Source organism: Periplaneta americana, chromosome 8 (genome assembly GCF_040183065.1).
Source record: "Periplaneta americana isolate PAMFEO1 chromosome 8, P.americana_PAMFEO1_priV1, whole genome shotgun sequence".
Classification (NCBI taxonomy): domain Eukaryota; kingdom Metazoa; phylum Arthropoda; class Insecta; order Blattodea; family Blattidae; genus Periplaneta; species Periplaneta americana.
This window is the reverse complement of record NC_091124.1, coordinates 18,806,793-18,819,098: the sequence shown is the minus strand read 5'-3', so window position 1 is coordinate 18,819,098 and position 12,306 is coordinate 18,806,793. Positions and strand designations below refer to the sequence as shown.

The following is a 12,306-nucleotide window of genomic DNA, read 5'->3' as shown; positions in this document are numbered from 1 at the left end:
ACGTCACCTTTTGTTATAAAGTGTTTTAACGCTTTGAAATGTATATTCTTTACGTGTTATTTGTTGTTTATTTATTTATTTTGTCATTCATTCGTGTATTATGATGACTGATGACTAGGGGGCGGATGTTGATGAAAAGTCATCTTCTTATTTTTCACATTAGGACGATGCCTATTAATTATACAAATCCTTTCTATGTTAATATCAGCGTAAAAAAGTAATTTCTTATATTGCATTTTTGACGTTTTCTAACAAATAGGCCATTTTTATACAGGGTGTTTCAAAAATACGGGGCATAATTTCAGGTATGTATTTCCCACATGTAGACAATCTAAATAGTTCATTACAACATGTGTCCGGAAATGCTTCATTTCCGAGTTATGGCCTTCACAACATTGAAATTCACCGGAACGTTTTTCTTTCCTCAGGTCGTTGTCATTACAGAAGATGTTCAAAATGTCCACCTCCTGCTTGAATACAGACCTCACATCGATGTCTCATTGACCTGCGAACACGATCCCAAACTCCAGGAGTATTGCGTATGTCCTCAGAACATGCCACAATTCGATTCAGAAGGGATTCCAAATCAGGCACCGGAGACGAATAAACCAATGATTTTAAATGGCCCCACAAATAGAAATCGAGAGGGTTCAGATCAGGTGAACGTGGAGGCCAAGCAATTGGGCCACCTCTACCTATCCATCGATCAGGAAACCTTCGATCCAAGTACCGGCGAGCCGTACGACTGAAGTGTGGAGGAGCGCCATCATGCAAGAAGTGAATGTGTTGACGATTGATCAGTGGAGTGTCTTCTAAAACATGAGGTATGGTGTTTTCCAGGAAGTTTGTGTACGCCTGCCCCGTAAGTCTGTTTACAAGTACATGGGGTCCAACTAATCGATCATCAATGATACCGGCCCACATGTTGAGGGAGAACCGCACCTGGTGATGAGATGGAACAGTTGCACGTGGGTTTTCATACGCCCATACATGCTGATTGTGGAAATTTGTTATGCCATCTCGTGTGAACTGTGCTTCATCTGTAAATAATACTAAGGCAGGAAAGTTCGGATTTACACCACACTGCTGCAAGAACCACTGACAGAACCTAACTCGTGCAAGGTAATCTGCTGGTGACAGGTCCTGTACACGTTGCAAATGATAAGGATACAATTGATACGTACTCTTTCAACAGTCTCCAGACAGTCGTATGAGGAACATTGACTTGCAACGCTACCCTTCGTGTGCTGATAGAAGGAGTCATGTTCACAGCCTCCAGAATCTCCTCCTGTACTTCTGGAGTTGTAGATCTTGGTCGTCCCCTTCCCAAACCAGGAGAGTTCAATTTTCCATACTCGCATAGACGGTAATGGAGACGTACAAATGTCTTTCGATCTGGACATTGTCGCTGTGGGTACCTCTCCTGGTACAAACGACGAGCCAGCGCAGCATTGCCGTCCGCCTTACCGTACATGAAGTGTATCTCTGCCAGCTCTTGATTTGAATACATGTCGCACAGTCTAACGCCTACACAACACTGAATGTAACCTTCGCCTCGGAATGAACTGTCAGAGTGCCCTTTTAATGTCTCCTTTGACGGCAACGACCTGCGGAAAGAAAAACGTTCCGGTGAATTTCAATGTTGTGAAGGCCATAACTCGGAAATAAAGCATTTCCGGACACATGTTGTAATGAACTATTTTGATTGTCTACATGTGGGAAATACATATCTGAAATTATGTCCCGTATTTTTTAAACACCCTGCAGTTTTTCCGGCATTTTTTGGTAATTTTTAATACAGTAGAACTTGGTTATAGCGACCTCGTTTTGTGCGACACCTCGCCTATAACGTCAAATATTCTGTGGTCCCAACTAATTCCCCATAAGACATATGAAGAGTTCGCGGGAAAAACGATGAATGTCACATTTCTGTTAAGGATTAGATAATGATCTCATTGAGTCTATAACTGCAAGATGTAGTGCTGTTTCTATACAAAATAAAGGAAAGGATTACTGTATTCGTGGTGGTAATTCTCCTTTTTACCATTTTTCATAAGAACAACATTAAATTTCGCAGTGATCCATTGAATTGGATAATGACATTAACCTTAAGAAAACTGTGACATTCATCGTTTTTCCCGTGAACTCTTCATATGCTTTTCTACCTTGCTTAATACGACAAACGTATATGCGTCTACCTCGCATATAACGTCATTATCAACATCAATTAGGAATACAATTTTCTAAGAACCAAAGTATTTTAAGAAATATTTTTCTGAAATCTGGCAAATCTTTTACTGTCCCCTTCTATTATAGACCTCTGGAATGCTGGCAGATTCCCCATCCCATTGTAACCTGCCCGAATTCATGCGGTATTAATGGTACCTGCATGCGGTCAGTTTCGACAGGAAGTTTTCACTAAGTGCATGCACTTTAACGCAGTATGGCCGCTAAAAGATGTGATTGACACTATACAAGCCATTAGAATTGTGAACATGTTCTATGAAGCTGGGGGGGGGGGAGCAGTGAAATTGCAACTGAAATAATGAACATAGAATTTAATTTAGAAAGTGTATATTGGGCAAGTAGGAGACAACAGAGTAAAATGACTGATTACTTCACTCCTCAGTAAATAAGTTTGGTGAGTAATGAACAAACTGTTTTAATACAGAACACTGTATTTATAATTGTACATGTATTTTGTGTTCATGGTATGCTTAAAAGTGAATGCATAAATCTAAAATAAGCCTAATTATGTTTATTATTTTTCATTTTCCACCTCACTAGACTGATAATATGAATCTCGGTTACTACGACATTCGTTTATAACAACATAATTTTCAAGGTCCCTTGGATGTCGTTATAACCAAGTTCTACTGTATTTTGAAGAACTTTCAAATCATTTGGAATGCATTTTACTTTCTTCTTTACCGATAAGTCTGTTAAATCATTTTCTAACCAAATGGGTCAGTAGTAAAATTACCTACTGAATAAGTGAATAACAGTGAAGTTTGAGTTTTATAGACTCTAAAGGCCATCCCTCATTCCACTGAAGGCTTCACTTCACACAACGGAAGTAATATAAAATGCTTGACAACAGCTTAGTTTAAGTGAGAACTTTGAGCGCTATTGGTCTTTTGTCGGTACAAGGGTGTCTTTAGAATTTGTTTGGAAGGGGGGAAACTTTCACCATGTCCTGGACAGGACGTTGTGTCCTCAACATAGTTCGGAAGGGATGTCTACTGTAGTAGACAGTATTTGTAACACAAAGATTGCAAGAATGCACGCTGCGCCCACAATTTGTTTTATCATTCACACTCCCTCGTCTGGAAGATCTGGTAACAAAAGTGAAGCGCGAAAGGAGAAAGAGATGGAGAATGAAGTAACTGACATGGACCATCCCTGATTGAAACACATTGTAAACCCTCATTAAAATCTATAGTTTTTCCTTAAAACCTTCATTTTGTTGCATGTTCTTTTCCTTCATCTTAGCCAAATTCCAGGAAGTTGCCTCCTCTATCCGAGATTTGCAGGGCAGTCATTGAAACAAGGTGACTAATTTTTAAGAAGTTATAGTGGGAGTACTGTGAATAATATTTAAATGTAATTTCCTTTTAATTCTATGTCATTTTTCCATTAGTTTAAGGGTATTTTAATGATAATTTTAATTAGATATTTACGTCATCAACATCCGCCCCCTACTGATGACTAAGGAACGGATTTCTAGTTCCGTACCTATTTTGTTTGCTACGTCCTAGACGTACGTTATTCCAATATCTCTACGTTTCATGTACACAGGATCCCCCTTTTAAAATTCTATAGGACCTGAAATCATATAAATGCCTAAAAAAGCGCCTTTTTAATATTTTCCATATATTTAAAATAAAAATAGCAGTACTTAAATTGCAAAAAAATGCCCAAAAAACTACAGAAGTGCTATTTAAAAAAATCTCTTACAGAAAAATACTGGTCTGGCAAATTCGTTCCATATTAGTCTTAGAAGGGCAGGGAAGAAGATTCTACCTAATTTCCTGGAGCCGAAGTTCGTTTAGAAAAGTCCATTCTATAATAAAAGGGGTGGTAGGTTATACAGGTTAGGCGAGAGCTTACAAATTAGTTTTCGCAACAATGCACCTCCGTTTTGCGAAATGAAATTGATGAATCAGAAACCAGTCTCTTTCGCTGATAGAATTTGAGTCTTCAGTTCATTAGCACTAATTGTTAACACCAATTCTAAAGTAACTTATATAAATTTTACCTAAAATGAATTTTTTTACCTTAAATTAAAATTATTAATTGTTAATTTTATATAAAATGCTAGAAGTCCTAATTGCATTTATAAGTCCTAAATCTCTCTTTTTAGCACCGATAAATCCGTTTCCTAGCGATGACACTTTAATTATCGTTATCGTCATCATTATCATCTCGGGTTGCCAACTATTTTTTAAGTGAAAGTTTAGAGATTCGAACATCCTAGAATTGAATTTTTTAATAAAATTAAAACTATTAATTTTTAATTCTATATAAATTGCTAGAAGTCCTAATTGCATTTTATAAAGTCATAAATCTCTCTTTTTAACACCGAGAAATCCGTTTCCTAGCGATGACACTTTAATCATCGTTATCGTCATCATTATCACCTCGGGTTGCCAACTATTTTTAAGTGAAAGTTTAGAGATTCGAACATTCTAAAATTGAATTTTTCAATAAAATTAAAATTATTAATTTTTATTTCTATATAAATTGCTAGAAGTCCTAATTGCATTTTATAAAGTCATAAATCTCTCTTTTTAACACCGAGAAATCCGTTTCCTAGTGATGACACTTTAATCATCGTTATCGTCATCATTATCATCTCGGGTTGCCAACTATTGTTTAAGTGAAAGTTCAGAGATCCGAACATCCTAAAATTGAATTTTTTAATAAAATTAAAATTATTAATTTTTAATTCTATATAAATTGCTAGCAGTCCCAATTGCATTTATAAGTCCTAAATCTCTCTTTTTAACACCGATAAATCCGTTTCCTAGTGATGACACTTTAAACATCGTTATCGTCATCATTATCATCTCGGGTTACCAACTATTTTTTTAAGTGAAAGTTCAGAGATTCGAACATGTAATTTCCTACTTTCAACTATAGAACGGATTAACACAATTTTATATCTTAATTAAAAATTAACAAATCATAATTTTACGACGAAGTAAAGGGAAAAGTCGAAAATGGACGGCTCCTGACTGGCATTTAGTATTTAACACGTGCATGCCATGGACTTTGTGGCGCTTGCGCAATACACCGACAAGAAGTTGGAAGTTATCGTGTTGCTAAGTGGCTGGAGGTGTTTGTTGCAGAGTGAACGATCGGATCATCAGCGCCAATGGCGTGTCGCTGGAGAACGTGGAGTACGGCACGGCGGTGCAGGTGCTGCGGGACAGCGGCAACACTGTGCTGCTGGCGGTGCGGCGCAGGGTGGTGCTACCTGCGTGCCCCGAGCCGCAGACCCTCAAGCTCAGCCTTACCAAGAGCAAGAAGAAGGACGGTGAGTCTCCTGCTATCCCGTTACAATAGTAGTACAGCTATTATCATTGTTATTGTTATTTTTAACTTGGTCATTTAACGACGCTGAATCAACTACTAGGTCATTTAGCGTCGATGGAATTGGTGGTAGCGAGATGAGGCCGAAGATTCGCCATAGATTACCTGACATTTGCCTTACGGTTGGAGAAAATCTCGGAAAAAAACCAACCAGGTAATCAGCCCGAGCGGAAATCGAACCTGCGCCCGAGCACAACTCGGGATCGGCAGGCAAGCGCCTTAGCCGACAGAGTGAATTGCTAAGAAGGTTATCCTTTAAGCTATTTTGTTGTTGTTAACTCTATATTTATGGTTGTGCTAACAGATGGAGTTACTTGTCAACAATGTGACGCTGAAACGTGTGTTCAGGTTACTGCCCAGCGACAGTCCTGATGTATTTTTATATTTGTGATGATTGGTTAATTAATATTAACCCGGCACTCACATTTCAGAGTCAGATTCCTTTCAGTTATAAGCCCTTTTCTCTGCGATAGTTATGTAAAAATATAGGCTATATATTTCTTTCATTTCTTTCCCCTTTTTGTTCCCTTTATCAGCTGACGAATTTATTATCATAGCCTTTTATTGTGAATTTTATTTAATTTTCTTTCTTTTTTTATTATTTTATTACATTCCATTTTGTTATATTCTTCCTTACGTTTTACATATTAACCATTGGTACTAAATGAGTTGCTTTTGCTATATTCCAATGTATTTTACTTTCTTTTTTTCTATTATGGTATTATTCTCATGTTCTTTAGTGTCCATTTTATTATGCTATTATTATTTCTCTTTGTAACATGTTAGTATTCTGTTCTGTAAAATTTTAACTGCTTGAATACTTTGTGACCTGGTAGAGTGTAAGAGAAGACCTATGGCCTTAACTCTGCCAGTATAAATAAATAATTATTATTATTTACACAAATTTCCAGACTCTTGACACCCAGGGAATTCTTCTTCTTCAAGAAAAATTCACCGAGTGCCGAGCCCGAGAATCGAACTCGGGACCTCCGGCTCTGGAAGCCAGCATGCTGACCAACAGTCAAAAGCTATTTTTAAAAAATGTTTGTTGTCTTGCAGCCCCTAATACTTTGTGATAAGGAATTCCATTGTCGCGAGGTGGATATTGTAAAAGATGATGAATAACGAGATGTTCTGTGCCATAGATAGTGATCTGGTATTTATTGACATTGATAGAATTTGTGGACAATATAGGCCTAATTATTGTGCACGTGGACTACTAACTTAATATTTATTTATTATATTATTGTTTATTGCCAGAAAAATACAATGCAAAGAAATTGTAAATTAACAAATTCTAGCACTCCCCTGAAAAAGTGTTCTTGGATATGAATATTCCTTTCAACTATCATAATTAATATTACATGCTTATTGGACTTTAGTAGAGTGTGGTATGACTTAAAAAAAAAAAATTGCAGTGTTGTAAATATAAATTTTTTATTCTGTGTGAATCTGGGAAATCTTTATTATGAATTATCTTCTTATATTTTTGCAGGTATTATATTTTTTCACATTAACACCACACCTCAAATTCATTTACAAAATGTTTCAGTTCCAGTAGTGTGGTCAAATAGATGTTTAACTTTTCTAAATATAATTGCTACATTGAACAACTAACATTTCCGTTGTTCAATGAAAACTACTCGTATAGCCTATTATTTCGACAGTCCAGTTAAAAAGGGGAACAACCTGCATTTTAAAGCTTTATGTGCTGTGAAATATCAAAAGATCGTTGAAATTACTCCAAATTCTGTTTTTTAGTAAGGTTACTTTACGACGCTTTATCAACATCTTAGGTTATTTAGCGTCTGAATGAGGTGAAGGTGATAATGCCGGTGAAATGTGTCTGGGGTCCAGCACCGAAAGTTACCCAGCATTTGCTCATATTGGGTTGAGGGAAAGCCTCGAAAAAAACCTTAACCAGGTAACTTGCACCGACCGAAAATCGAACCCGGGCCACCTGGTTTCGCGGCCAGACTCGCTAACCGTTACTCCGCAGGTGTGGACCCCAAATTCTGTTAATGATGTTTTATATATACTGTAAGTTTCAAATTAGAGTGTGTTAATTAAATTTTTCACAGCAACATGAATCTTCAAAATTTAGTTCTCTCAAAACTTTAAATTTTGAGTTGTTTCCTTTTTGAACTGGCCCGCCGATTTATTTCATACGAAAGAGAATGTTATATTTTTAAATTCCGGTATTACATTTTACTTATAGTTATCAGTATGAAACCTCATATATTCTTAATAAGCACCCGGAGCATCTCCAAACTGGAGCATTGCACTTGTTTCAACATTCTTTTAAAACATCAATCAAATTGTACCTTGAACAAAATCTTTCAGAATCTGCATTGTTACTGGCAATTGAAAGTCGCTATAAAACAACACAATAGTGATAATTCGTAATTTTCTTTATATCTCGCTATTAAGATCATATTTCGCAATTTATCGCTGTTGATTTTTCTACAGATTATTATAACAGCTTAATTTATAAGTAAAATAAAAATCACTCGTATATTTTAATATTTCGTGATTATCGCGATCTCCATAATCAATCGTTATTTGTTAAAAGGGCGGATGTCACATTTTTTTTCAAAATTCATTTTTAATTGAAATGTTTTCTCTTACATCAATTTATGTTAAAGTACTTTAGAAAACCCAGTACAAATAGTTAAAATTGAACATAGCATTTTATAATTTATGTTAAAAGGGTGGATGTTCTAGACAGTTTTTTCTTGTCTTTTCTGTAAAATTTATATTTTTGAACTTCCGCCCTTTTAACAAATAGCGATTCAAATACCCGGCTCTGATGATAACTAACTGAATTGCTGTGAAACATGGAAAACGCGTAACTTGGTGACACTTATTTTTTGTTTCATTTTCTTTCCGTACTCAATTTTCAGGACTGACTTTGTATTTTATAGAGCTTCAAAGTACCTATTTGAGGTGTGTAGCTGCCCCCCCAAAAAAAATTTAGAACGTGTAAGTTCACAGCGCAGTCATTTTGCATGTATCTATTTATTTTTTGTATTGTCAGAGTTTATTTTTACAATTGGATGTAGTTTTACGATGGTTTCAAAAGGTTAACTTAATTTTTTTTAATTTTTATTTAGCTAGAGGGAAGTGATGACGTTTTGCCCCAGACTCCCCCACCTCAAGCATTATTATGACCCGAATTTGCATAATGTGTCACTGCACTTACTGCAAGTGCCCTTTATCCCTCTGTTTATGTAGTTGGCAGATGGATGGGGAGAGTTGAGTCACAGAGTCTGAATTACGCACGTAATGTACAAACTTTGCGTCCGCGTAACAGCCCCTCTGCTGCTGGTACTGTGGACAAACTTTCCTCATCTCGTATAACACTAACGTGCGTTTCATTCTTTGTTTACATCAGCGGGAAACTTATCAACACGTTTTCGCTTCCTCACAATGTAAAATGTTCGGAGTTATGAAAAGCAGTTCCGAAATGCTTGTGGTATTTTGTGTTCACCATTTGTAATATCGAAAAAAACTGTTCCTGCTAGAATATAAGGCTCTTTTAATGATACAGTTACTAATAATATTTTCAAATTCAAATTTCAGATTTATTCATAATGATTAGGAACCGGATTTTTATATAATATCAAGGTGTGAAATATGTTCATATTTATGTAAGAAAAATAAGCTGAATATGTACCAAAATATATATGATATGATATATGATATGATACGATACGATACGACACGACACGACACGACACGACACGACACGACACGACACGACACGACACGAGACGACACGAGACGACACGACACGACACGACACCTCTTTACATGTAATGGTGTACCTCACATTTCTGTATCCGGTGCCACCATTAACATACTACAGTAACACATTATTATTTGCAGTACACGTCTACACAAATACTCCCAATTACACTATGTACCTTTTTTGTTATTTGGTCAAACGCCCCTTCAGTATTTCTCCTACGTTTCATTTGCTATTCTCTATTTGTTCCTTAATCCTAATATATCTAATATTCTATACTACTTTCACACCTCCTTTATCCTCTAACTATTATTTACTAAAATCTCAATTTCAATTTATCTCTATAAATTATCATACTGAATTATTTGTCCTATTTGTTCTTTGACCTTTTCTCCCATCTTTCTCTTATATTCATTTACTGTTCCAACGTTCAAATGTTAGTACTAAATTTTATGCTGTCACTTATTCACTTCTCTTAACCCTTTCTCACTATTTTCTCCCATTCCTATTTGCGCTCACTTTCACTTTCTCACTATTCTGCTTACACTTGTACCAAAATATGTAAAATCATGAAAATATTTAATATCAATATCTGGCAGGTATAGGATAGGTAAGACTCTCCAGTTGTGATTTCATAGAGCACCCAATTTTTTACCGCATACTTGGCACATTACTGTTTTTCCATCTGTAGTGAAAGCTTCATCCATCGCAATCCATGATTTTATTTTTGTCGTTAGGGTTGAAGATACAGGGGCCTTCTGAGTCATTATATAATAATAGGCTACATTTACATCATATTAAATGTGAGGTAAAAAACGAATAGTCGGAAAGTAATATTGTTCACAAGGTGTTACAGAACTTTAAAACTTCCCATTGAGGTTCTGGCTGATATCTTCAGTCTTACAAAAATGACCAGCTGCCATACGCTAAGTCCCCTTCGGAAGACTTCGGTTGATTCCGTGTGAGCGTAGGTTTACACGTGAACGAATTTCTTATGCACGACTCAGATCAGTTTTTTCTCTTTGTTTTGTTTGTTTGTTGCTTTTTCTGTTTATACAGTAGGTCAAGTGTTATGATTTATATATAACAAAGGTAGCCTATATTCAAGGAGTAAAGTAGGTGAAAAATAAATATCCTTTTCGTAGTCGTGTGAACCAGGCGCTGTGTGTTTAATTGGATTTTTCATAGCAACATGGATCTTTAAAATTCAGTTTTCTTAAAATTTTAAATTTTGAGTTGTTTCCTTATTGAACTGGCCCGTCAATTTATTTATTTCATATGAAAGAGAATATTATAATTAAAATTACAATTCATAATCAAATCATATTGTTACGAGTAAATTTAACATTTTAAAACTATAATTACGAGCAAGATCGTGATAGTGGCGTTCACTTTGTGAAAGAGGTTGGTGGTTAGGGTGACCATAAAGATAAAGGCAGAAAGGTTTTTGGGACTAAAGGTATCATCTGGGTGCACGTGACAGAGACAAACGACCGAGACAGGCGACAGAGACAGGAGACGGAGACATCTCTCGCTAAATTCATATTGCGACCGAGACAAGCGACAGGCGAAAGTGACACAACTCTCTAAGTATTCTATAAGAGTTTGTTCAGAAAATACGTGCAAATATTCTGTGAAATATGACTACAAAAGTGCTTTTTCATTTCTCAGCAATATCCCTCCAGATGTTATCACGAGTATTCCCATCCTCGTACGACTCGACCTCTGGATCAAACAATGGTGGATTTTCTGCTACTAGTTCTACCAATTGTTCGTCTTCTTGCCAGCGAATTTAATTTCTGACATTTTGGACAGGTATTTTACTCCACAAAACACGCGCTGCTTAAGACTGTCGCGAGACACTACTGGTCCGAAAGCGGTCTCGTGCGCTTTGTCTCTGTCTCGCGTTCTCAAATGTATTTCATATAATTCTATAGGGGGCAGACAGAAGACGACTAGTCTCGGTTTCTCGTCTGTGTCGCCTGTCTCGGTCGCTTGTCTCTGTCGCATGCACCCAAATGGTATACTCTATTTTATTTCAAGGAGTGCAGTTCGGTGGCTCCTTTGAACACCCACTTACAGATTTATGACTTCCTACCCGTACATACTCATATCTGACAATTCCATCCTGTCCCCTCGTGCACAGTTTCCATAATCCTGGTGACCCTCGAAATGAGACTGGCGGGATTCTTGGAATTCGGAAAAGATGCAGCAACTCTGCCTCCACGTGGATTTGACGGAAGCCTGTCAATTCTTCTGAACAAGGGTTGTGATTGGTTACTGACAGGAGAAGACAAGATTTCCGTCACAGTAAGAAAGACATTTATTTATGACAAGCAATTAGTAGGGGGCTTGTGCTTAGGAAAATATTTGGAGCTAAGAGGATGAAGTTACAGGAGAATGGAGAAAGTTACACAACACAGAGCTGCACGCATTGTATTCTTCACCTGACATAATTAGGAACATTAAATCCAGACGTTTGAGATGGGCAGGGCATGTAGCACGTATGGGCAAATCCAGAAATGCATATAGAGTGTTAGTTGGGAGGTCGGAGGGAAAAATACCTTTAGGGAGGCCGAGACGTAGATGGGAAGATAATATTAAAATGGATTTGAGGGAGGTGGGATATGATGACAGAGAATGGATTAATTTTGCACAGGATAGGGACCAATGGCGGGCTTATGTGAGGGCGGCAATGAACCCCCGGGTTCCTTATAAGCCAGTAAGTAAGTAAGTAATTAGTAGGGAGCAGTAGAAGGTCTGTCGGCAAAGTCCTTTCTATGAAACTGCACTCCATGAAAAAAAATAGAGTATACCTTAAGGCAGAGAGCCACTAATATGACAGTGATACGACAAAAACACTGATCCAACACGAACTATGATAGCAACATGACAGCAAAGTGACCTGGTACTCACTGGACTGATTGATTCATACAACATGTCGTCGGAGGATGAGGACGTTC

General features: G+C 36.9%; 1 protein-coding gene across 8 annotated transcripts in view; it reads left to right on the top strand.

Annotated features, from left to right (window-relative positions):
* pyd (zonula occludens-like protein polychaetoid) overlaps window positions 1–12,306 on the top strand; it is a 793,103-nt gene that overhangs the window by 674,926 nt on the left and 105,871 nt on the right. For all 8 annotated transcript variants that reach the window (XM_069832498.1, XM_069832496.1, XM_069832497.1 and 5 more), the window contains one exon: window positions 5,352–5,539. In XM_069832498.1, the coding sequence (XP_069688599.1) occupies window positions 5,352–5,539 (188 nt within the window). The remainder of the gene's footprint in view (window positions 1–5,351; window positions 5,540–12,306) is intronic.